A 25,101-nucleotide genomic window follows, 5' to 3' on the forward strand; every position below is an offset into this window, starting at 1 on the left:
ATGACATTCCGCTGGCCTGTTGTTGGAGTTAGGAAAAAACCTAAATTCCTTACATCAGCCTACAAGGCTCTGCATGATTTGACCCCTGCTCATCTCTCCAATTCCACCCTGTGCCATTCTCTATCTCTTTCCATCCATGCTCCAGCCACACTGGCCTTCTTTTACTTTCTTTATGTACCAAACTCTTTACCATCCCAGGGCCACTGCCTGGAATGCTCATGGGCTCTGCTCCCTGAGTGAGTAACTCCTCATCCTTCAGTCTCAGATGAAAGCCCTCCTCCTTAGCAAGCCCCTTTCCTGACTGTACCCAGGTGGGTGCGTGGGGCCCCCCATGGTTCTCCATCATCACACCTATTTGTATTAATAGCACTTACTACTACTTGTAATTATATATTTTCCCCCTTTCTTCTCCCAGTTGATTATACGCTCCGCCAGGGCAGAAAATATGTCTGTTTTATTCACCAATCTCTCTGCAGGCTCTATCTAGTCCAATGTCAGTTCTTAATAACCATTTGTCAAGTACATGAATAGAGAATGAATTAGAGAGTTTTATCCTTGAGAACCGTGTTGAAGAGTTTAAACGATGTGGTGGTCTGTGGAGAGACCCAAAAGGTTTTTGAGCAAGTGAGTGACAGAACAAAGAGCTATAATCACAATGGATGAAGAAGGGAGAGACTGGAGTCCAAGGAGAAGCTAGCCAGGAGGTTGCCAGGAGGTTGCTGTCCCAGGACAGGCTGGCTGGCGTGAGGCAGTAGCTCTGGGGACAGAGAGAACGGGTCAGCCAGGCGAGCTTCCAAGGAAAACCCAGCAGCACTTGGTGTGTGCTCAGTGGCTGCTTGGCTGGATCTGGGTTTCTACAGAGCAAGACAGAGATGATACACATTGGGGCTTGGATGATGGGATGGAGCTGGGGTACGGGGGAGCAGTGAGCTCACAGGCAGAGCCTGGGGTTGGAAGGGCGGAGCTGGTGGAGTGGAGATTCAAACGCCTTTAAGGAGCTGTGTAAACCGAGGGGTGTGGCCAGGCGTGGTGGTGAGTGCCTACAGTCTTAGCTATTGTGGGTGGGTGGAGGACTGGGGGGAGTTGGGGTGGGAGGATCACTTGAGCCCAGGAATTCAAGACCAGCCTGCGCAACATAGCAAGAACCATCTCTATTAAAATAAATAAATAAACTGAGGGGTGGTGATGCTGTGAGAAAGAGGAAGAAAAAGAAAGGAGACAGAGGGAAGCAAGCAAGAGAGAAAAGCTTAGAGGACCAACGTTAGCTCCACCAGCTGGGGTAGAGGAAGGAAGAGGACCTGGGGAAGGGGCTGGAGAAGAAACTCTGGGTGAAGGAGTGGCAGAGCCAGGGTGATTGCGGAGCGGTACTGTGCAGTCATGCCAATCCGAGTTCAAATCCCAGCTCTACACTTAATCCCCTGAGCTTCTGTTTCCTGGTCTATTAATCACAGACATTGCCCACATTATAGAATGGTTGAGAGGAGTAAATTAGATAATAAATGTACAGTACTTAGTGTAATGCCTACACAGTATAAGCACTCAGCAAATTTTAGTTTCTTCCTGCCTACCTGCCTGTTTGCCTTCTCTTTTTCCCTTCTTCTTTTCTTTTTTATTTTTTTTTGAGATAGGGTCTCCCTGTGTCACCCAGGCTGGAGTGCAGTGGTGTGATCTTGGCTCACTGCAACCTCTGCTCCCTGGGCTCAAGCGATCCTCCGCCTCAGCCTCCTGGGTAGCTGGAACCACAGGTGCATACTACCATGCCTGGGTAAACGGTGTTTTTTATGGAGATAGGGTTTTACTTTGTTGCCCAGGATGGTATTGAACTCCTGGGCTCAAGCAATCTGCCTGCATTAGCCTCCCAAAATGTTTGGATTATAGGCATGAGCCACCGCACCTGCCCGCCTGCCCTTCTTTCTTTCTTTCTTTCTTTCCTTCCTTCCTTCCTTCCTCCCTTCCTTTCCTTCTTTCCTTCTTTCTCTCTCTTTCTCCCTCCTTCCCTCCCTCCCTCTTTCCTGTCTTTTCTTTCTTTTTTTGACAGGGTCTTTTTCTGTTGCCTAGGCTGGGGAGCGTTGGTGCAATTATGGCTCACTGCAGCCTTGATTTCTTGGGCTCAAGTGATCCTCCTGATGCAGCCTCCTGAGTAGCTGGGACTATGGACATGAGCCACCATGCCCAGCTAATTTTTATATATAGATATAGTTTACAAAATTTTAATTTTCATTTTTATACATAGAGATGGGCTCTCGCTATCTTGTCCAGGCTGGTCTGGAATTCCTAGCTTCAAGCAATCCTCCTGCTTCAACCTCCCAAAGTGCTAAGATTATAGGTGTGCACCTCTGCTCCTGGCCTCTTCTTTCGTTCTTAGGAACAGGTGTTTATCTAGCCAGAAGCTGGGCAGGTTCAGAAGGTCATTCTTTATCACTTCACTGAGGGATGCTTTTGTTCTGAGAGACTAATTATTGTGCATCTTTATGACCACAACATAAACACAAACATTCCAGGAATTAGCTCAATTTCTTCCCAGAAGTAAAGTCCCTTTGAGAATCCAAATGCAAACCAGAGGCTGGTTGGTGAATGGAGAGCCTGGAGGTGGATGAGCTTAAAGGATTGCTTGAGTAAGCCTGGTTGATGATGTGTGTGTCTATCATCCTGTAGGGAGCCAGTTTCTTATTTTGTTTTTCGTTTTTAAAAATTTTTATTTATTTATTTATTTTTTATTGATCATTCTTGGGTGTTTCTCACAGAGGGGGATTTAGCAGGGTCATAGGACAATAGTGGAGGGAAGGTCAGCAGATAAACAAGTGAACAAAGGTCTCTGGTTTTCCTAGGCAGAGGACCCTGGGGCCTTCCGCAGTGTTTGTATCCCTGGGTACTTGAGATTAGGGAGTGGTGATGACTCTTAACGAGCATGCTGCCTTCAAGCATCTGTTTAACAAAGCACATCTTGCGCCGCCCTAAATCCATTTAATCCTGAGCGGACACAGCACATGTTTCAGAGAGCACCGGGTTGGGGGGTAAGGTCATAGATCAACAGCATCCCAAGGCAGAAGAATTTTTCTTAGTACAGAACAAAATGGAGTCTCCTATGTCTACTTCTTTCTATACAGACACAGCAACAATCTGATTTCTCTATCTTTTCCCCACATTTCCCCCTTTTCTATTCGACAAAACCGTCATCGTCATCATGGCCCGTTCTCAATGAGCTGTTGGGTACACCTCCCAGACGGGGTGGCGGCTGGGCAGAGGGGCTCCTCACTTCCCAGAAGGGGCGGCCGGGCAGAGGTGCCCCCCACCTCCCGGACGGGCCGGCTGGCCGGCTGGGGGCTGACCCCCCACCTCCCTCCCGGATGGGGCGGCTGGCTGGGTGGGGGCTGACCTCCCACCTCCCTCCCAGATGGGGCGGCTGGACGGGCAGAGGGGCTCCTCACTTCTCAGACGGGGCGGCTGCTGGGCGGAGGGGCTCCTCACTTCTCAGACGGGGCGGCTGCTGGGCGGAGGGGCTCCTCACTTCTCAGACGGGGCGGCTGCTGGGCGGAGGGGCTCCTCACTTCTCGGACAGGGCAGCCGGGCAGAGACGCTCCTCACCTCCCAGACGGGGTCGCGGCCGGGCAGAGGTGCTCCTCACATCCCAAACGGGGCGGCGGGGCAGTGGCGCTCCCCACATCTCAGACGATGGGCGGCCCGGCAGAGACGCTCCTCACTTCCTAGACGGGATGGCGGCCGGGAAGAGGCGCTCCTCACTTCCCAGACTGGGCAGCCAGGCAGAGGGGCTCCTCACATCCCAGACGATGAGCAGCCAGGCAGAGACGCTCCTCACTTCCCAGACGGGGTGGCGGCCGGGCAGAGGCTGCAATCTCAGCTCTTTGGGAGGCCAAGGCAGGCGGCTGGGAGGTGGAGGTTGTAGCGAGCCGAGATCACGCCACTGCACTCCAGCCTGGGCAACATTGAGCACTGAGTGAATGAGACTCCATCTGCAATCCCGGCACCTCGGGAGGCCGAGGCTGGCAGATCACTTCCGGTTAGGAGCTGGAGACCAGCCCGGCCAACACAGTGAAACCCCATCTCCACCAAAAAAATACGAAAACCAGTCAGGCGTGGGGGCGCGCGCCTGCAATCGCAGGCACTGGGTAGGTTGAGGCAGGAGAATCAGGCAGGGAGGTTGCAGTGAGCAGAGATGGCGGCAGTACAGTCCAGCTTCGGCTGGGCATCAGAGGGAGACCGTGGAAAGGGGAGAGGGAGAAGGGGGGGGGGGGAGAGCCAGTTTCTTATTTTGAAATGGGGGGAAGCATTGAACTGGATCAGGCAAGCTGTCATCAAAGTCCATTACTTTTGAAGCTAGACTTAGATGTTTTACCAATTATAATGAGAAAAATATGGGCATTTCCAAACTAGGAGAAATAATGTAGCAAATTAACAGATTATTCTCAATTTTAAGGTTTTCTTTACTATTTTTCTTAAACTAACACCTGATACTTTCAGATGACAAAAAGTGGGCTCAAAGGATAAATAAATATTGACAGGGAAACCAGGAGTAGATCATGATCCCTGTATTTTAGTGGATGTGGGGTTTGGTCATGGTTCTATGTTGCTGATACATCAGATGGCCCCATCTTGGCCATGACACTGGCTCTAAGTATATGTTAGTTTCTTTTTCTTTTCTTTTCTTTTTTTTTTTTCCGAGACAGAGTCTTGCTCTGTCATCCAGGCTGGAGTGCAGTGGCATGATCTCTGCTCACTGCAACCTCCGTCTCCTGGGTTCAAGTGATTCTTCTGCCTCAGCCTCCTGAGTAGCTGGGATTACAGGCGTGTGCTACCATGCCGGCTAATTTTTGTATTTTTAGTAGAGTTGGGGTTTCACCATGTTGGCCAGACTAGTCTCAAACTCCTGACCTTGTGATCCACCTGCCTCGACCTCCCAAAGTGCTGGGATTACAGGCGTGAGCCACCATGCCCGGCCCACAGTTTCTTCTTCTATTGATACATGTAATAACACTCACTGAGTCCTCCCTATACTTTACATACATACAAATGTGTTATCTCATTTGATAGGTGAAGTGGGCAATAGTATTCCCATGTTACAGAAGAGGAAACTGATGCTCAGGAAAAGGTTAAGTAACGTTTGTAAGGTTACATGGTGAGTGTAGTAACTGTGGTAACTTGCTTCCTATTTTTAGTAAGAGACCCTTGACCACACTGGCAAATCATAGCACTCCATCTCCCTGGCAACAGAAATTGGCCCATGGCTAAGTATATGAGACAAGCAGGGCCAATCAGCGCTCTTCTCTGGATTAATATATAGATAATGGGTTTACAAATCTGGAGCAGTCTGTGGCCACATTCCTCATTATTTGGAGAGGCTCTGCTATGCTATACTAAGGGTGATGCCCACATGCAAAAAGACACAAACAGCATGAGAGAAGAATGGATGGATGGATGGTGTTGAGTTCCTCATTCTGGTCCCCATGGCTGTGGTTTATTGATCCTGTGAATTATCACAGTGACCTTAATGCAATGTAACACAATACACCACCTTTTTACTTTGGTGAGCTTGAATTAAACTTCTGTCTCTTTTAGCTGAAAGATCTTGATTGACAGAATTAGAATATGGTGGAGTCAAGATTCAAATCCAGAATCCAAAGTCTTAATTCCTTTGCAATAACCATTTCCTAGTATTACATATTGATCTCCAAAAATGTCTTTCTTTAAACCACTTCCTCATGAGCAACACACTATAATATTACAAATCTACAAATCACCACCCACTCTCCTGAGTCATTTTTCTTTTTCTGAAGCTGCCCTTAGTCCCTTTCTAAGATTTAGAAAGTAACTTGGATTTATCAGAACACAGAATGCATCTCTCAAGTTGGGTGTTTCTGGGAAGACTGTGAATCACCCTGATTTATGTTGATCCCTGTTAGCACCAGTTTCAGTTTTACCAAGTGACATTGTTCCTTCTTGGTCCTCTATGCTGGCAAATAGTGGAGCTTGGCTTCAGACTCAAGCCTGCCTTATACCCAGGCCTATGCCCTTGCCAGGACAGCAGCGGCCTCTAGCTGTGGGAAACCATGAGGAGCTGGCAGGCCAGGGTGGAAATATCCTGTGTTCTCGAGCCAGGTGTCAGGCGTGAGAACTCAGGAACTATGATACACTGACATTATTATCATTATTATTTTGTTTAGCTCACTCTGTTGACCAGGCTGATCTCACACTTGGCCTCAAGCAATTCTCCTGCTTCAGCTTTCTAGTGCTGGGATTACAGGCATGCGCCACCACACCTGGCTAATTTTGTATTTTTAATAGAGATGGGGTTTCTCCATATTGGTCAGGCTGGTCTCGAACTCCCAACCTCAGGTGATCCACCTACCTTGGCCTCCCAAAATGCTGGGATTACAGGTGTGAGCCACAATGCCCGGCCACATCCTTCTTTCTTTTGAGTTCTGGGAAAAAGTACTCAAGCAGGGCTCCAAGTCTTAGCTGTGGACCAGCGAATGTAATTTGGAGCTGAGGCCGGAAAGATCTTTCTATTCCTCTCCCGCTGCTTCTTGAATGGACCTTCCTTGTAGCTCATTCTAGATAGCAACTGCCCAGCTGCCGACCCTTGCGGTGGTGGGGTCATCAGTGCAGGTGGGGAGCACAGGATGCAGGGCACGTCTTTCCGGGGGGCAGACTGACTGGGAAGAGGAAGCTGCAGTGAGAAGGGGCAGAGCTGAGCCTGCTCAGAGCCTATCCCTCAGTCGCACCTCTTCCTTTGGGAGAAGGAGAGAGTGGTGGAGAGAGAAGTGGGTGGCTCCTCCCTGCTGAAGAACTCTTTTGAGAGTAGGGTGTTAGATTGCTCCCTCCCCAAAACACTGGCATTGGCAAGAAGAGTTTCTGGTGACGTAGGAGAAAGCTGGTTCCGTAGAATGGTAGCAAGTCAGTTTTCAGGAGGTTCTGGGGGTGGAGGTGGAGGATTTAGAGCATATCTGGAAAAGTGGTGTTGAAGGGAGGAGAGAGGATGGTGGTTACGACGGACAGCACTTGTGCCTCTGTGTCAGGCACTGGGATATGGAGCATTGACAGTACTCAGTGCCTGTTTCTTAGGAGCCCAGTCTAGTGGGAGGGACACATATATAGTCACAATTAAACATAAGAAATAATGGGGGCTGGGTGTGGTGGCTGACGCCTGTAATCCCAGGACTTTGGGAGGCCGAGGCGGGCGGATCACCTGAGGTTCAGGAGTTCGAGACCAGCCTGACCAACATGGAGAAACCCCACCTCTACTAAAAATACAAAATTAGCTGGGCGTGGTGGTGCCTGCCTGTAATCCTAGCTACTCAGGAGGCTGAGGCAGGAGAATCACTTGAACCTGGGAGGCGGAGTTTGCAGTGAGCCGAGATCACGCCACTGCACTCCAGCCTGGGTGACAGAGAAAGACGCTGTCTCAAAAAAAAAAAAAAAAAAGAAAAAAGAAAAAAAGGGATAGAGCGATGGGCAAGGGGCTGCAGGAGGAACACTAGCTGTGTGTGTGCATGTGTGTGTGCATACTCTTCTGCTCTAGCAGGTGCGAGGCTGGGAAGTAGATACCGGGATGCTGCATGGAGGCAATGACCTTTGAGCTGAGTTTAAAGGGTGATTAGGATTGACAGGTGGACCTCCTGAGGAAAGGCTTTTCAAGAGAATGTGAGGCATAGGCAGGTGCTTGGAAGCACAGAAGGGCGCGGCATGCACATCAGTGTAGTTGCTGTGCCAGCAAAGGCATGCCATCTCTTCTGAAAGTTATGGGGGTTCACTAAGCATTTGAATCTGGGCTGACATGCTCAGATTTGAATTTTAGAAAGGTTACTCTGGTGGGAGAGCTGAGAAGGGGTTAGAGTTGGGGGGCGAGGATGGAGATGGGAGGGGAGTTGGGATGTGTTTGCAGTAGTCCAGGAGCAAGATGATGCTGAGGGACCTAAGGCAGTGTGGACAAAGCTGGGTGGTATTTAGAAGGTGGAAACAATAGGTTGACTGACCAACATCTGGAGGGCAGAGCGGGGGAAGCAGGAGGCTAGAGGACAGGAGGACAGCCACATTTCTGGTTTGGGTGATTGGGTGGATGGTGTTGTTATGTGTGGCAAAGGGGAAGCCAAGAGGAGGTGGGACAATGAGAAATGGTTCTTTTAAGCTTATTTGATTGTATTATTATTTTTTTGAGACAGGGTCTCACTCTGTCACTCAGCTCACTGCAACCTCCACCTCCCGGGTTCAAGCGATTCTCGTGCTTCAGCCTCCTGAGTAGGTGGGATTACAGGTGCGCGCCACCACACGCAGCTAATTTTTGTATTTTTAGTAGAGATGGGGTTTTGCCATGTTGGGCAGGCTGGTCTCGAACTCTTGGCTTCAAGTGATCTGCCTGCCTCAGCCTCCCAAAATGCTGGGATTACAGGTGTGAGCCACCATGCCCAGTCTCTTTTATATTTATATTTAATCCGGGCTAGGCTGGGCATGGTGGCTCACGTTGGTATCCCAGCACTTTGGGAGGCCGAGGCAGGAGGATTGCTTGAGCTCAAGAGTTCAAGACCAGTCTGGGCAAGATGGCAAAACTCCATCACCACAAAAGATGCAAAAAATAGGTGCACAGCGAAAAACTCCGTCACCACAAAAGATGCAAAAAATAGGTGCACAGCGAAAAACTCCATCACCACAAAAGATGCAAAAAGATGCGCACAGTGGCGCACACCTATAGCCCCAGTTACTGAGGAGGTTAATGTGGGAGGATCACATGAGGCTGCAGTGAGCTGTGATGGTGCCACTGTACTCCAGCCTTGGCGACAGTGAGACTATGTCTCAAATAAGTAAGTAAACAAAAATTAAAAAGAATCCAGTCCACAGGGCATTTGAAGGCAAGAGGAAAAGATGCCAGAATCAGAGATGGGGAGAAGATGGGCTTCTGGCGCCTGCTGAGGTTGAGAAATGAGACAGATAGGCTGAGTGTGGGGTGGAGAGAGGATGGGCAGAGAGACTGAGGCTGGTCTGAATGGAAATGAAATTTTAGGGCTCTCAGGGTTATCGGGGGATAATTGGAGCTTCTAGAAAAGGTTTAACGTTGTGACCACCTGTGTTCGTCATGCCTCCCCACCCCTTACTAATTGTGTGAATTTGGCAGACTTTGAGTCTCAGTGTTCTCCTCTGTGAAGGGGGGTCATCTTATTCCATCTTATTCCATCTTATTGTTGTGTGAATTAAATGCGGTAATGTACAGAGAGCACCTGACGCACAGCGAGTGCTTCAAAATTTCAGTCTGCACCCCGCAGCAAAGGATATGCACACGCCCATTGTGAGTGACAAATCCAGGATGACCTGAACCCAATGTGATAACGTGGGTCCTTGCATGCTGGTCATGCTGCCGGGAGACACTTATGGATCCAACTAGTACAACAGGGGAAATAAATTATTTAATGCATTTTGCTAAGACAGAATACCTCAGAACTTATTTTGTGGGGCGGGGCATAATAAAGGGGGTCCTTCTGCTGAAAACGTTTAAGCTTAGGTTCGTGGCACCACTCAACCAAGGTCGACAGTCAGACAGTAAGCCAGAGGCAATGTCAGGACTTAAACTAAACCTGTGGCCCCCACAGTGAGGCCATTTCTCTTTCCCCTGAACGGCCTGGGGAAAGGGGGTGGGTGGGCAAAACTTGGCAGTGGCCAATCCCTCACTTCTGTCCCCTGGTTTTCTCCTGCCCTTATCTCTAGGCTTGCATTGATTGATTGATTGAGACAGGGTCTTGCTCTGTCGTCCAGGTTGGAGTGCAGTGGCACCATCATGGCTCACTGCAGCCTCAAACTCCCAGGCTCAAGTGGTCTTTCCGCCTCCTATCTCCCGAGTACCCATATCCCTAGGCTTTTAAAATGGCTTCCAGGTATCTGGCTGCCGTCTCAGACATCCACCTGGGCTTCTGGGCAGGGACTGTCCGGGAAACCTCATCTATGTGAAGCAGGTGTGGGTGTAGGAAGGCCGCTTGGAAATGAATCAGCACTGTCTCCTGTTTGAGTCGTAAGCAGGGCGCCAGAGGGTCTGGTGGACAAGAAAGGGAGGATGACAGGAGGCCGGCACTGCAATGACACGCCTTAGCCACCAGAGGGCACGAAGCAGCTGGGCAAAATCCCGCGTGGCCGCTGGTGGAAAATTTCTGGCACCTGGAGCCCGGAGATGGGGTGGATGGAATGTGAGGACCCAGCTTCCTGAGGCTGGGCCGGGGCAGAGTCACTGCTTTGGATGTCCGCAGGGCCTGCTTGTGTCTTGACTACTCTGCCTTTGTAGACAGCTGGAGAATGTGAGAATGGGATTGGGATCGGACTCTAGGGGCCATTCCGTACAACTCTCCTGCCCTGCCGTGGGGGAGGGAGTTGCCCAAGGTTACGCAGCAAGTTAGTGGCAAATGAATACGATTATCACCAGTGTCAGGTATATGGCCATTTGATGGGCGCAGTCGCAGCCTCAGTTCCTGAGACAGAGACACCTGATTAAGGACAGGCCTTCAGGAGCTGACCCTAGTGACCCGCGGCTCTGCTGCTGTCTCTGTTTTTCTCCCTGGCTTTTCCATCTGACTGACTCTTTGTCTTCTTTGTCTGCCTGCCTGTCTCCGTCTCTGCCCACTGGGGGGTTTGCTCAACTCCCTCACTGGGTCCTGGGAGCCGCAGTTTCCTGCTGTCACTCCTCAGGGATTTGTAGCTCTCTGAAGCTCTTTTCCGACCCGTTGTCTCGGTTCCACTCTTGGGATCCAGAGGAGAGGTGATTATTTCGTAGCATAGTCAGTGGTGTGATTTCACGGGGTGAGAAGGACTCCCTTGCTCCTAAGCACTCCTCCAGTGACCCCTGTTGCCATGTGGTAGCCGTAAGCACTGGTTGGCACCTGGTGTGGGCGAGACCCTTACCTCATGCAGAAATGAGTAAGACCGGTGAGCTCACCATATGGGGGTGAGGCTGAGAGAAAACAAGTACACAAGTGATTCAGTCAAAATCAGAATGCTCTAAGTACACACAAAAAGGGCAAAAGGGGCGCTTTGTACAGGACAGAACAAGTAGACACTGAATCCGGTTGGGCCCTGGGAAGGCTCCCTGCAGTGGCCTTTGAAGGGTGGGTTGGATTTCAGCAGGATAGAGGGCATGGGCATGTGTGGGCACGTTCTGAACAGAGGGGTCAGCGCAAGCCGAGGGTCTTGGCCACACTAGTTGCATGTGCCGGTGTGTTTAAGGGACACGCAGCAGCAGGCCGAGTCTGGAGCGCCTCACTGCCAGGCTTTTTAAAATTTTTAAATTTAAATTTAATTTAATTTTATTTTTACTTTAAGTTCTGGCATACATGTGCAGAATGTGGTTTGTTACATAGGTATACATGTGCCATGGTGGTTTGCTGCACCTATCAACCCATCATCTAGGTTTTAAGCCCCGCATGCATCAGGTATTAGTCCTAATGCTCTCCCTCCCCTTGCCCCCATCCTTCTCCCCGCAACTGCTCACAGGCCCTGGTATGTGGTGTTCCCTTCCCTGTGTCCATATGTTCTCATTGTTCAACTCCCACTTATGAGTGAGAACATACCGCCTGGCTTTAAGGGACAGCCATGGGGATGCACTGCAGTTTCTGAGTAGGGAAGGCCCTGTGGAGGCCCTTAGTTAAAAGGAAAGAATGGCTGTGAAAATCGATGCATTGCGCTCCCTTGTCCCTCACCCTCAGTGTGAAGGGTTTTTATTCCGAGTTCTACTTGAAGTAGGCCTCGATGGGAAGACAAGTAGCATGAGGGGTTCAAGTACTGAGGGGAGCAAGGGACACTCGGTGGCTGTGCCAAGGTGTAGAAGAGGACACTGGGGGCCCCAAGGCCTGACTTCATGTACACTGCTCAGGCTGGCCCCCAAGTCACACGGTGACCGCCAGGAAGGGACCAGCCTGTTCTCAGTCTGATCCTCCTGCCATGTCATTATCCAAAGCTCCTCCTGGCAGGGCCTGTTTGGGGTCTCTGTGCCAGTGCTTTCCCTGCCAGGCTGGGCTGGGGCTTCCACCTACTGCTCTGGGACTGCTGCTGCCCTGGCCCTGGGGGAGGAGGGTGTGCCGCTGAGTCACTGCCTGGGCATCTGGGCCTGGAACCTCGGGTGAGTCACGTAGGGCTGAGGTAGAGGGGCTGGGGGAGGGGAAGAAGCTACTCGACATCTGGAGCAGGGAGGGGAGCTGGGCCACAGGAAGGGCGGTGCCCTGATGCCCAGACGGGCTGGGATAGACAAAGGGCCAAGGAGGAAGGGGCCCTGGGAGTGGGCAGCCCTCCCTTGGGCTGGGCTCTGAATGGCCACAGTGTTTGCCTTTCTCTGGGTCTGGGGAGGACATGTGTGTGGGGGGCAGTGAGAGAGGGCTGTGGCTGAGGGCTGTGCTTCAGGCCTGGACTCTGACTTGGGAAGCTGTCCAGCTGGTGTTTTCAGCCTTGGGTAGGGATGTACCCCTACCCACCCACCCAGCCCTCAAGCTGGAGAAGAGGAGGCCAAAGTTTTCCTGTTCAGCCTTTAACTACTCGGGACTTCCTTACGCTCCCCACAGACTGTTGCCCAGCCCAACTGCGGCTGTGTGTAGAGCAACCCCATTTCTCACTGCTTCCCCATCCTTCCAGACACCTTCCTACACGGAGGGACCTTCCCAGGTATTTCTAAGCACACTTAGTTACTTCATTACCTCATTAAGAGGTATTCTGGTGCTGGCCATTAAAAGTCACTCCACTTCATCCATGCCCTGAAGTCAGTCCTGTCCTTCTCCTCCTGATGTCCCCCAGCTGCCTCCTCTGGCCCCCAGCTTCCTAAGGGTGGCCCCAGGTTGCTTCTCTCTCACACACACAGGCGCATGTATGTACACGAGCACTGGACCATGAAGTCTTAGCATGTGCTCACAGCCTCACACACAGGAGTGGGCTGTGACTCACAGGCATGTCATGAGAATGAGGCCTGGCACCAGTCTCCAGGCCCCAGAGCAGGGGTTGCCTCCCCTCACCCCGGTCCAGGATGCCCAGTCCCCACGACACCTCCCACTTCCCACTGTGGCCTGGGTGGGCTCAGGGGCTGCCCTTGACCTGGCCTAGAGCCCTCCCCCAGCTGGTGGTGGAGCTGGCACTCTCTGGGAGGGAGGGGGCTGGGAGGGAATGAGTGGGAATGGCAAGAGGCCAGGGTTTGGTGGGATCAGGTTGAGGCAGGTTTGGTTTCCTTAAAATGCCAAGTTGGGGGCCAGTGGAGCCCACATATAAATCCTCACCCTGGGAGCCTGGCTGCCTTGCTCTCCTTCCTGGGTCTGTCTCTGCCACCTGGTCTGGTGAGTACCTCTGTCCTGCTGAGGGCAGGGTGGGGAGGATCCCCGTGGGTCTCTGTCTTTGTCTCCACAGTTCTCTCATTCCGGCTTCCCTGGTGGGATCAGTGTGGGCCTCTCTAGGCCTTCCCCCTTGGAAGAACTCTCTGTGAAGTGCTGAAGTGTTGACTGAAGGGGTTTTTTTTTTTTTTTTTTTGAGATGGAGTCTCGCTCTGTCGCCCAGGCTGGAGTACAGTGGTGCGATCTCAGCTCACTGCAAACTCCGCCTCCCAGGTTCACGCCATTCTCCTGCCTCAGCCTCCCGAGTAGCTGGGACTGCAGGCACCCACCACCATGCCCGGCTAATTTTTTTGTATTTTTAGTAGAGATGGGGTTTCACCATGTTAGCCAGGATGGTCTCGATCTCCTGATCTCGTGATCCACCCATCTCGGCCTCCCAAAGTGCTGGGATTACAGGAGTAAGCCACCGCGCCCGGCCGACTGAAGGGTTTTTCTCCAGGTTCCTCTGTGAGGTCTCAGTGCAGGGGTTGCTCTGAGGCCCTCCCCTGGATATCTCAGTCTAGGGGCCCTTCTTTGGGGGTCTAGGCCTAGGAGCAGGGGGTGTGCATGTGGGCGTTGCTGCAAAAAGAATCCTGAGTTTTTTTTTTTTTTTTTTGCAAAGTCCTGGATTCTAGCAGGACTAAGGTGCAAGAGGCAGGGGTCTCAAGACTCTGCCTGGGTCATGGCCCCAAGCAGCAAAGCTCTGCCCCCTGCCTCGGTGAAGGCAGGGCTGGCATGATGGGCCCAGGGCATGCCCTGCCTCTGGCATAGCTCCTCTGGCCTCACCCTGAAACCTGCCTAACCTTTCCAGGCTGGTCTGAGTATTCTCAGAGGCCTTGCCGCTGAGGTCTGTCCCATCCTGATCCCAAGGCAATGAACATTTCATATCTTTAATTCTAATTCCAACAGGATCCTTCCTGGTGGAGAGAATGTTAAGTTGCCCCCACCCTATCCATGCCCCTGTCTGCCTAGAGGCTCAGGGGCCTTCAGGGTGAGGGGAGACACATTCCCCACCCTCTGGGAGCTCCTAGTCTGAGAGAAGAAACACTCCTGCCCAAGGGAGCTTCCAGTTAGATGGCAGAGAGAGACGCCTCTGGCTTCAGGAGTCCCGAGTCTAAGGAGGGAAACGACTCCTTCAGGGAGCTTCCTGCTCCTAGGCTGTAGCCATGGCTCCTGCCAGACTGCACAGGAGCCCCCATCTGCCAGCCGGTGCATGTGGCCCTGCTCCCCAGAGCCTGCGCAGATGCCATCAAAATGGGACTCTGGTCACCCTGTCATTTCCCTTCTGGCAGACACTAAAATGGGGAGCCCTGCCCTCAGTGGGGTGTCCCAAGTGCCATCAGAGGAGGCTTGGTGACTCCCAGACACAAGGGAAGCTTTAGCGTCTGCCCTCAGGGTGAGGTGGAGGTATCGCCTCCGGCCTCAGGGAACCACAGTCTGAGGGGGAGATGCAGCCCCTGCCTTCCCATTCAGAGAGGGGTTTTGTGAGGTGGCTTGGGGGCATAGGGCAGAAGTGGATCCTACAGGCTGAGCTAAGGCCCCAAGAGCCTCAGCAGTGTACCCATCACCTGGCACCTCTGCAGCCACAGATCCATGATGTGCAGTTCCCTGGAGCAGGCGCTGGCTGTGCTGGTCACTACCTTCCACAAGTACTCCTGCCAAGAGGGCGACAAGTTCAAGCTGAGTAAAGGGGAAATGAAGGAACTTCTGCACAAGGAGCTGCCCAGCTTTGTGGGGGTGAGTGGCACAGGCCTGTGGGGGAGGTCCTGGTGTGAGTGTGGGGGTGCAGGTTAAATCTCTCCCCCAGTTCCGGGTGCCTGTCGATGCAGGTGCCAGGGTGGGGCCCAGCCCTCTCCCCACTTTAGCTTCATGGCTCCACTGGAGTGGAAATGAGGCCCAAGTGGGAGTGCTTAATTAATGGCTGTTTCCTGCAGCATTCCAGAGAACCATGTGCTGTGAGGGCCTTCCGAGTCCATCTGTTTAATCCTGTCATTGGAGACTTGAGAAACCAGAGCCCAGAAGGGAAAAGTGATTGTCCCAAGATCACACAGCACTGGCACGTTCTCTCTCTCTCTTTTCTTTTCTTTTCTTTTTTTTTTTGAGATGGAGTTTCCCTCTTGTTGCCCAGGCTGGAGTGCAATGGCACGATCTCAGCTCACTGCAACCTCTGCCTCCAGGGGTCAAGCAATTCTCCTGTCTCAGCCTCCTGAGTAGCTGGGACTACAGGCGCATCCCACTACGCCCAGCTAATTTTTGTATTTTTAGTAGAGACAGGGTTTCACCATATTGGCCAGGCTGGTCTCAAACTCCTGACCTCGTGATCTACCTGCCTCGGCTTCCCAAAGTGATTTTTGTATTTTTAGTAGAGACGGGGTTTCATCATATTGGTCAGGCTGGTCTCGAACTCCTGACCTCAGGTGATCTGCCCTCCTCGGCCTCCGAAAGTGCTGGGCTTACAGGCGTGAGCCACCGTGCCCGGACTCCTTTTTTTTTTTTTTTGTGGTGGGGGGACAAGATCTCACTCTGTCACCCAGGCTGGATCATAGCTCACTGTAATCTCGAACTCCTGGGCTCAAGCAATCCTCCCAAGTAGTTGGAACTACAGGAGTATTGCCACCATGCCTGGCCAATTTTTATTTTTGTAGAGATGGAGTCTTGCTATGTTGTCCAGGCTGGGCTTGAACTCCTGGGTTCAAGCAATCCTCCCACCTCGGCCTCCCAAAGTATTGGAATTACAGATGTGAGGCACTGTGCTTGACCTCTTTCCATTTTTATATGCCAAACTAAGAAAGTATGTAGGGATAGAAAAGCCCAGCTAAGATATATAGTCTGGGACATTTTGTGGAGAAATGCATCAACCTTCAATTTGTCCCTCACCCTCCCTATACTGACTCATTGGTGATTCCCAAAGTTAGGTGTCAGGCTTTGAACACATGAGGCAGGTCCTACTTTCCTTTTTTTAATTTTGTTTTTGTGGCTGGTTAAATTTTTCTAATTATTTTGGCTAGTATTAAAAAAGTGTTTTTCAGCTGGGTGCAGTGGCCCATGCCTGTAATCCCCACAGTGTGGGAGTCTAAGGCAGGAGGATCTCTTAAGCCCAGGAGTTCGACCAGCCTGGGCAACATAGCAAGACTCCATCTCTACAAAAATAAAAATAAAAATTGGCCAGGCATGGTGGCATACGCTTGTAGTCCCAGCTACTTGGGTGGATTGCTTGAGCCCAGGAGTTCAAGGTTACAGTGAGCTATAATACAGCCTGGGTGACAAAGTGAGATCACTCTGGTTGCCAAGACCAGCCTAGGCAACATAGCGAGGCCTTGTCTCTACTAAAAATAAACAATTAGCTGGGTGTGGTGGCATGAGCCTGTGGTCCCAGCTACTTGGGAGGCTGAGGTGGGAGGATTGCTCGAGCCCAGGAGGTTGAGGCTGCAGTGAGTTGTGATTGTGCCACTGCACTCCAGCCTTGGCAACAGAGCAAGACCTTGTCTTAAAGAATAAAAAGTGTTCTTTTCTGAATCTACCTGGCTGGTGTTGGGGAGCAGCAACCTTCGGTTTCCTCATCAGCAGAATGGGGTGATGATACCTACCTCACTGGGCTCCTGTGGGATTCGAGCTGATGCGTGCTCAGAGGAGCATCCAGTGTCCTCCCTGTGTCCAGGAGGAGGGCACACTGGAGATGCTCACCAATGAGTATCTGTCTCTCTCCTTACTCACTGGGCCCTCTTGGTAGCTCCCAGGGCCTCCTGCCCATCTTATACCCAGCTGCCCAGTGGGGAGGGAGAGCTGGGAACCAACCTGAATGTGTGAGGGTCTGGGTGTTTGGTGGAGCTGGGGTTGGGGCTGGCTTGGTGATGAGTGTATTTCCTGTCACTTTCAGGAGAAAGTGGATGAGGAGGGGCTGAAGAAGCTGATGGGCAACCTGGATGAGAACAGTGACCAGCAGGTGGACTTCCAGGAGTATGCTGTTTTCCTGGCGCTCATCACTGTCATGTGCAATGACTTCTTCCAGGGCTGCCCAGACCGACCCTGAAGCAGAACTCTTGACTCCCTGCCATGGATCTCTTGGGCCCAGGACTCTCGATGCCTTTGAGTTTTGTATTCAATAAACTTTTTTTGTCTGTTGATAATATTTTAATTGCTCAGTGACGTTCCATAACCCGTCTGGCTCAGCTGGAGTGCTGGGAGATGAGGGCCTCCTGGATCCTGCTCCCTTCTGGGCTCTGACTCTCCTGGAAATCTCTCCAAGGCCAGAGCTATGCTTTAGGTCTCAATTTTGGAATTTCAAACACCAGCAAAAAATTGGAAATCGAGATAGGTTGCTGACTTTTATTTTGTCAAATAAAGATATTAAAAAAGGCAAATACCATCTACCATCACTATCATTTCATAAAAAGATAAAATTTAAATTCCAATAAAGGAGGAAAGGTGTAATTTCAGAATAAAGGACAGACCTTAACATTCAATACTGCAAGTAATGAGTTGTACCAGGATCTGCTCAAGAGATATGAATTAGTCTAATTGACCCCGCAAAGCTTTATTTAAAGGATTCCTTGTTAGACCGAGCACGGTGGCTCACGCCTGTAATTCCAGCACTTTGGGAGGCCAAGGCAGGCAGATCCCTTGAGGCCAGGAGTTCGAGACCAGCCTGGTCAACATGGTGAAACCCCGTCTCTACCAAAAAATACAAAAAATTTAGCTGGGTGTGGTGGTGCATGCCTGTATTCCCAGCTACTCGGGAGGCTGACGTGGGAGAATTGCTTGAACCTGGGAGATGGAGGTTGTAGTGAGCTGAGATTGGGCCACTGGACTCCAGCCTGGACAACAGAGCAAGACTGTGTCTCAAAAAAAAAAAAAAAAAAATACAGGCCATAGGCAGTGCTATGGTTTGAATGTGTTCCCCAAAGTTCATGTGTTGGAAACTTTATCTCCAAAGCAACAGTAATTAACAGGTGATTAGGCCATGAGGGCTCTGCTGTAATGAATGGATTCATGCTGTTATCACAGGAGCGGGTTCCTTATAGAAGGATGAATTTGTCCCCCCACCTTTTATTTCTCTCCCTCTCTTTGCTCTTCCACCAGGAGATGATGCAGCAAGAAGGCCTTCTCCAGGTGTTACCCCCTCCAGCTTAGACTTCCTGGCCTCCAGAATTGTGAGCCAATAAATATCTGTTTTGTTTTGAATACCAGTCTGTGGTATTCTGTTGTAGCAATACAAAATGGACCAAGACAGGCAGTACACCTGTTTTCAGAAAACAAGTGTATTGTATTCTATACAACACATTCTATATTATATTGTACATTCTTTTTTTTTTTTTTTTTTTGAGACAGGGTCTTGCTCTGTCACCCAGGCTGGAGTGAAGTGGCATCATAATCTCTGCTCACTCCAACCTCCGCCTCCCGGGTTCAAGTGATTCTCCTATCTCAGCCTCCTGAGTAGCTGGGATTACAGGCATGTGCCACTACGCCCAGCTAATTTTGTATTTTTAGTAGAGATGGGTTTCTCCATGCTGGTCAGGCTGGTCTTGAACTCCTAACCTCAGGTGATCTGCCCGCCTCAGGTTCTAAAGTGGTGGGATTACAGATGTGAGCCATCATGCCTGGCTGAGAGCAAAAATTTATTATCTCTTATGGTTCTGCAGGTAGACTGGGCTTAGTTGATGGTTCTCACGTGGGGTCTTCCATGTAGGTGGAAATCGGAGCTAGAGTAATCTGAATGTTTGAACAAACTCAACTTCTATGGTAGCTTGCTTAACATGTGTGGCAATTGATACCGAATGTGAGCTGGGACCTCAGCTAGAACTGCCAGCCGGAGTGCTTACCATGGCCTCTCGATGTGGCTTGGGCTTCTTAGAGCATGGCAGTAGGGTCCTGAGAGGACAAATCCCAAAGTGAGCATTGCATGAGGCCTACGTGGCAGCTGGTAGGCTTAAGATTTATTAATTTTAATTTTAATTAAATTAATTAATTTATTTTTGAGACAGGGTTTCATTCTGTCACCCAGGCCTGGGTGCAGTGGTGCAATAATGGCTCACTGCAGCCTCCACCTCCCAGGGTCAAGCAATCCTCCTGCCTCAGCCTCCCAAGTGGCTGGGACTACAGGTAGACGCCACCATACCTGGTTAATTTTTGCATTTTTTGTAGAGACAGTGTTTCACCATGTTGCCCAGGCTGGTCTCAAATTCCTGGACTCAAGGTTCCCAAAGTGCTGGGAATACAGATATGAGACACTGTGCCTGGTATTTCTTAAGATTTATTTCAGAAATCCCAGGACATCATTTCTTCTATATTCTAATGATAAAAAAAAATCATTAAGTCTGGCTCAGATTAAGGGGAGGAGGAGAATTAGACATCTCTCTCTCTTTTTTTTTGAGTTGGAGTCTTTCTCTGTCGCCCAGGCTGGAGTGCAGAGGTGTGATCTTGGCTCACTGCAACGTCCACTTCCTGGGTTCAAGTGATTCTCCTGCCTCAGCCTCCTGAGTAGCTGGGATTACAGGCGTGCGCCACCACGCCTGGGTAATTTTTGTATTTTCCATAGAGACAGGGTTTCACCATGTTGGTCAGGCTGGTCTTGAACTCCTGACCTCGTGATCTGCCTGCCTCGGCCTCCCAAAGTGTTGGGATGACAGGCGTGAGCCACCGCGCCTGGCTAGACATCTTTTAATGTAAAGAGCAGCATGCATAAAATTGACAGTGACCATCTTTGGAGACTAAATACCATAGTCTGTCTTCTAGCAACCGCAATTCACATCCCTCCCATATGCAAAATACATTAATCTCCTTCCCAAGACCCACAAAGTCTCATCTCTTTAAGGCATCAATTTGATGTCTCTGATCTTATTATCTGAGACAGGCCCAGAGATATGAATAAGGCTTCTCATGTGCAGTTCCTCCAGGACGGCTCCTCAAAAGTGGTTCCTCTTGGCCTGAAGTCCTGTGAAGAACATAGTTGGTGTTCACAGGTGAGATAAAGGTAGATAACTGCCATGCAGGCTTGTTGGCTCACGCCTGTAATCTCAGCACTTTGGGAGGCTGAGGTGGGTAGATCACTTGAGCTCAGGAATTTGAGACCAGCCTGGCCAAAGTGGCAAAACCCCGTCTCTACTAAAAATACAAAGATTAGCTTGGTATGGTGGCATGCGCCTGTAATCCCAGCTACTCGGGAGGCTGAGGCAGGAACATCGCTTGAACCTGGGAGGTGGAGATTGCACTGAGCTGAGATCATACCACTGCACTCCAGCCTGGGTGACAGAGTAAGACTCTGTTTTTTTTTTTTTTAAAAAGATAACTGCCACAAACACTCCTATTCTTAAGGGTGTGGTGGTGTACTGGAGGCACAAATTGGTGCATTGGTCCATAGCAATTCCGAAATTGAGTCAGACATATGTCACCAGATTCTTGACTAGGGCCCAGTTCTGCTCTCTATAAGTAGTTCTTCTTGGCTCTTGGCCTCTAGGTTCTTGACTCCATTTTCTGAGTTAACTCTCTATTTTCCAAAAGAAGTAACTGTGTTGATAGCTAAGTAGCTTTCTCAGCCTAGTTCTTGCCCATTTGAAGTTGAAGACTCAAAAACTTCTTTTGGTTTTAAGCCATCTCGGTCCCTTGTAGTCCAAAATGATATAATTCCTGTAAAAATGTGGCCTCACTGTGCATCAATTTATAATTCACTTAACAGACAAAGCCATACCTACAAATCTTTTTAAGATTGGTCTCTCTCCAGCTTGGACTGAGAGTCAGGGTGCTGAGAGTAAATGCCCTTGAGATTCCTAAAAGCCTTCTAGTCTGAAAGAGCCTAAGAGGTACACTTCTAGAATTATTAGACGTTGTATTATTTATCTGAGAAGATCTAGGAAGCTTGCCCTTAAATCTTTTTGAGGTCTCATTACAAGGTCTTACCTTTGACTTACTTCATCTTTATCCTGAGTTCCTTTTTACTGTTAGGGATCTGGATTTGGTGTTTGCCCCAAGGCCATTAGGCCATTTATTAGTTTGAGAGTCATTTGCTGTTGGAAAGACTGTGCTGGGCCCTCTATAATTCTTTAAGAAGCTGAATAGTTCGTTCCTTCTGTTTTTTTTTTTTTTTTTTTTTTTTTTTTTTTTTTTTATGGAGTCTCACTCTGTCGCCCAGGCTGTGCAGTGGTACAATCTTGGCCCACTGCAACCTCTGCCTCCCCGGTGAGTAGTTCCTTCTTTAGTTCAACATTTTTTTTGTGAGACGGAGTCTCGCTCTGTTGCCAGGCTGGAGTGCAGTGGCATGATCTTGGCTCACTGCAACTGCTGCCTCTGGGGTTCAAGTGGTTCTCCTGCCTCAGCCTTTCTAGTAGCTAGGACTACAGGCATGCACCACAATGCTCAGCTAATTTTTTGTATTTTCAGTAGAGATGGAGTTTCACCATGTTGGCCAGGATGGTCTCGATCTCCTGACCTCGTGGTCTGCACACCTTGGCCTCCCAAAGTGCTGGAATTACAGACATGAGCTACCGCGCCCGGCCTAGTTCAACTTTCTAGTCTCATATTTTATCATAGGCAGCCAGAAGAAGCCAATTGGTACTTTCGTATTCTGCATAAAAATCTCCTTACCCATATCCATAAACTGATTAGGTACCTTTCTGTTTTCCATGTAACCACAGACAACAGTGTTGCCAGACATCCTGGAATTACCTAACAGGATCTCTCTTTTCTAGACTCCAGTAACAATTTCCTCACTGTCCTTCAAATCATTACTAATAATCTTCTAGAGACCCTTCCGGCTTTCACCCATTGCCTGCTCCCAAAGCCAATGACACCTGTTTCAGTTTTTTTGTAATAGCAGCATCCTACTCTTGTAGGTCTTTGATGAAAGATGCAAGGAACAAGCTCATGCTAACTTTCTAAACTTTTTCTGCCACTTCCTCTATTACTACACCTAGGTTTCTATTTGGTCCATGTTCCAAGATATGCCAGGGTCTGACCAAATATTTTGTCATTTCACAACAAAGGTCCTGACTTTCCAGCCTGACATATTGGGTCATCATATCTCACTACCTTCCTCCCTCTACTTAGCCAAGTTCACATTTTAGATTCTTTTTTTTTTTTTTTCTGAGACAGTGTCTCACTGTGTCGCCCAGGCTGGAGTGCAGGGGCGCGATCTTGGCTCACTGCAACCTCCACCTCCTGGGTTCAAGTGATTCTCGTGCCTCAGCCTCCTGAGTAGCTGGGATTACAGGCACCCGCCACCACGCCCGGCTAATTTTTGTATTTTTAGTAGAGATGGGGTTTCACCATGTTGGTCAGGCTGGTCTCAAACTCCTGACCTCGTGATCCACCCTCCTCGGCCTCCCAAAGTACTGGGATGACAGGTATGAGCCACCGCGCCTGGCCCCCACATTTTAGATTCTTTTACTTGAGGATTCCACTTTAAGATATCAAATTCTCTACTAGTTAGGGTTTTTTTTTCAACTATAAGTTACAGAAAATCTGACTAATGCTAGCGGCTTCAATTGTCTTATACAAGAAGTCTGGAGTAGGATGTTCAGGTTTGATTCAGGGTTCCGGAGATGCCATCTGAGATCCAGTGTCTTTTCATTTTCTGGCCCTTTAATATATAGGACATCTACTATTTTCCTCATGGCTTGTTGTTTCGTGATCACACTATGGCTGCTATACCTCCAGGCCTCACTGTCCATGTTCCAGGCTGGAAGACAGAATAAGGGTGAGGTGCAAAATGCCTTTTCCACAGGAGCCTTTGCCTTTTTATTATGATAGAAGTGCCCTCCCCCAGAGACTTCCACTTACATCTTTGGCCTTAACTGTGTAATTTGGCTAGTCTTAGCTGTAACCAAGTGTTTTTAGCTGACCACATTGACATCTTAGAAGAAAAAAAATGGGTCTTAATAATGAAGAAAGAGGGGATGGATAGTGGAAGAATAATGCACAGTGTTTTCCTGAATTTTTTTTTTTTCTGAGATGGAGTCTCATTCTGTCGCCCAGGCTGGAGTGCAGTGGTGCGATCTCAGCTCACTGCAAGCTCTGCCTCCAGGGTTCACGCCATTCTCCTGCCTCAGCCTCCCGAGTAGCTGGGACTACAGGCGCCCGCCACCAAGCCCGGCTAATTTTTTGTATTTTTAGTAGAGACGGGGCTTCACTGTGTTAGCCAGGATGGTCTCGATCTCCTGACCTCGTGATCCGCCCGCCTCGGCCTCCCAAAGTGCTAGGATTACAGGCATGAGCCCGCATGCCTGGCCTGAATTGTTTTTTTACTTACTTGGGAAACTGATCTTTGAGAACCACTTCCAGAGTAGCTCAGATAGGGCCCCCAGAGACAGAAAAGGCCAAGTGAGAAGGCGCTGGGACAATTGCTTGTTCTCACTTATGATTCTGCCTTGACTGCACATCTGGGGCTGGCGAGGCAAGGCGGAGCAGGCCCTCAATGATACATGGTCTCTTTTCATAGCAATAAAAAGAGAGAAGCCCACCTTCCTAATATCCTGTAGGAAAGGGAGCCAGTAACTATAGGTCAGGGAATCACGATGATGGTAATTAACATTTCTGTAGCAGTTCTCAGAGTTCCTTTCATGCACACTGTCATTTCAGCCTCATGGTAACCCCGAGAGGAGCTATCATTAGGCCGTTTTTACAGATGAGGAAACTGAGAGGGAGCAGCATCTGTCATTTGTGGAGCACTCCCTCCAGCTAGGCACTCTGCTGGTCTATTCAAGTGTCATCTCATTTAATCCTCGGGGCAATTGGGTGAGAGCAGAGCTATGCTATTAGTTTCTGCACGTCACAGACAAGGAAACAGAGGCTGGGAGAGGTTAAATAAGGAGTAGTGTCAGGACTTGACCCATGTCTTAAGAAAGGTCCTCATCCCTGTGGACACTAGGGTGGCAGTCCGGGCCTTCCTCCCCTTCCCACAGCCATCTCCAAAGCCTGGGGCTTTGTGTAAGGTGAAGGGGACCTGGATGAGCAGCATCCAGACTCTCAGTGTCCCTATCCTGAGTCACTGGGGGAAGCAGGCCCACTTGCTCCTGGTGGATTAGTGCAGTCTGGTTTCTTTTGGGCCTTAGGCTCACAATAATTCCTGGCTTCTCTTGGCTCAGGTTCTGGGGCTGTTTTGGCTGGTGGAGACTAGCCTCAGCTGGCTGCCCTTGGAGCTGGGCAGGTTCTGAAAGAGGCTGATTTCCTTTCCTTCTGGGCGTTTGACAAACTAACAAACACCACTTTCCCAGATGGTTCCGGCAATCTTTCCTTATCCCCTTTCCTCTCCCCAAATCTCTGTGCAGAGGCACAGAGGAGGAGAGTCTAGAAATAGCTCTGTTCAAAAGTTTGTTGGGCCAGTTGTCTCCCACTTCCTCCTAGAGCTGCTGCCGGAGGAGAGCCTCAGGAACACATACCTCACCCTGCATCCTGCCCTACTGTCACTTTGGCATTTGCTTTTTCGCATTAATCCCTGGCAGCCTATTAACCCTCCAAGAAAGGACAGAATGAAGGCAAAGCTGGGCTCTGAGACAAGGGACTGGCTGAAATAGGGCCCCCATGCCCTTGTCTTTAGGTCACTTGATCTCTCCACTGACTCACTGCTCTCATCTGTGAATTGCTCACAATCAGTCACTGACTTGGCAGTCAAAAGAAGTAGTAGGTCTAAGTAGTAGGTCCACAGGCCTCTTTGATCTCAGTTCAGATCCTCTTCCCATCTCCCCAGGCCCAGTCCCCAATTCTGTAGCAAAGGCCTTCCTGGCTCCACACCAGTCCCAGTCATCAAATACCCCTTCCTACACCTTCCCTATATTTG

General features: G+C 49.9%; 1 protein-coding gene across 3 annotated transcripts; it reads left to right on the forward strand.

The window, feature by feature from the left end:
- Window positions 1–903: 903 nt before the first annotated feature.
- On the forward strand, window positions 904–17,695 carry S100A2 (S100 calcium binding protein A2). 3 transcript variants are annotated; one of them, XM_009432224.5, is made up of 3 exons: window positions 904–1,032; window positions 14,918–15,071; window positions 17,212–17,695. In XM_009432224.5, exons 2-3 carry the CDS (start codon window positions 14,928–14,930, stop codon window positions 17,362–17,364), a joined length of 297 nt encoding a protein of 98 aa, XP_009430499.1. In that variant the 5' UTR covers window positions 904–1,032; window positions 14,918–14,927; the 3' UTR covers window positions 17,365–17,695. The 3 variants fall into 3 exon arrangements, with proteins under 3 accessions (XP_009430499.1, XP_054527184.1, XP_001139552.1); XM_054671209.2 differs by lacking the exon at window positions 904–1,032 and adding an exon at window positions 10,142–12,106; XM_001139552.8 differs by lacking the exon at window positions 904–1,032 and adding an exon at window positions 12,144–13,301.
- Window positions 17,696–25,101: the final 7,406 nt, after the last annotated feature.

The sequence above is a fragment of the Pan troglodytes genome, chromosome 1 (assembly GCF_028858775.2).
Source record: "Pan troglodytes isolate AG18354 chromosome 1, NHGRI_mPanTro3-v2.0_pri, whole genome shotgun sequence".
In the NCBI taxonomy this organism is placed as follows: Eukaryota; Metazoa; Chordata; class Mammalia; order Primates; family Hominidae; genus Pan; species Pan troglodytes.

Excerpts from the sequence above, each read along its gene's own strand:
- S100A2 (XM_009432224.5), top strand. The coding sequence starts at position 14,928 with ATGATGTGCAGTTCCCTGGAGCAGGCGCTGGCTGTGCTGGTCACTACC. Across the intron at positions 15,072-17,211 it reads AGCTGCCCAGCTTTGTGGGG|GAGAAAGTGGATGAGGAGGG; the intron begins GTGAGTGGCACA and ends TGTCACTTTCAG.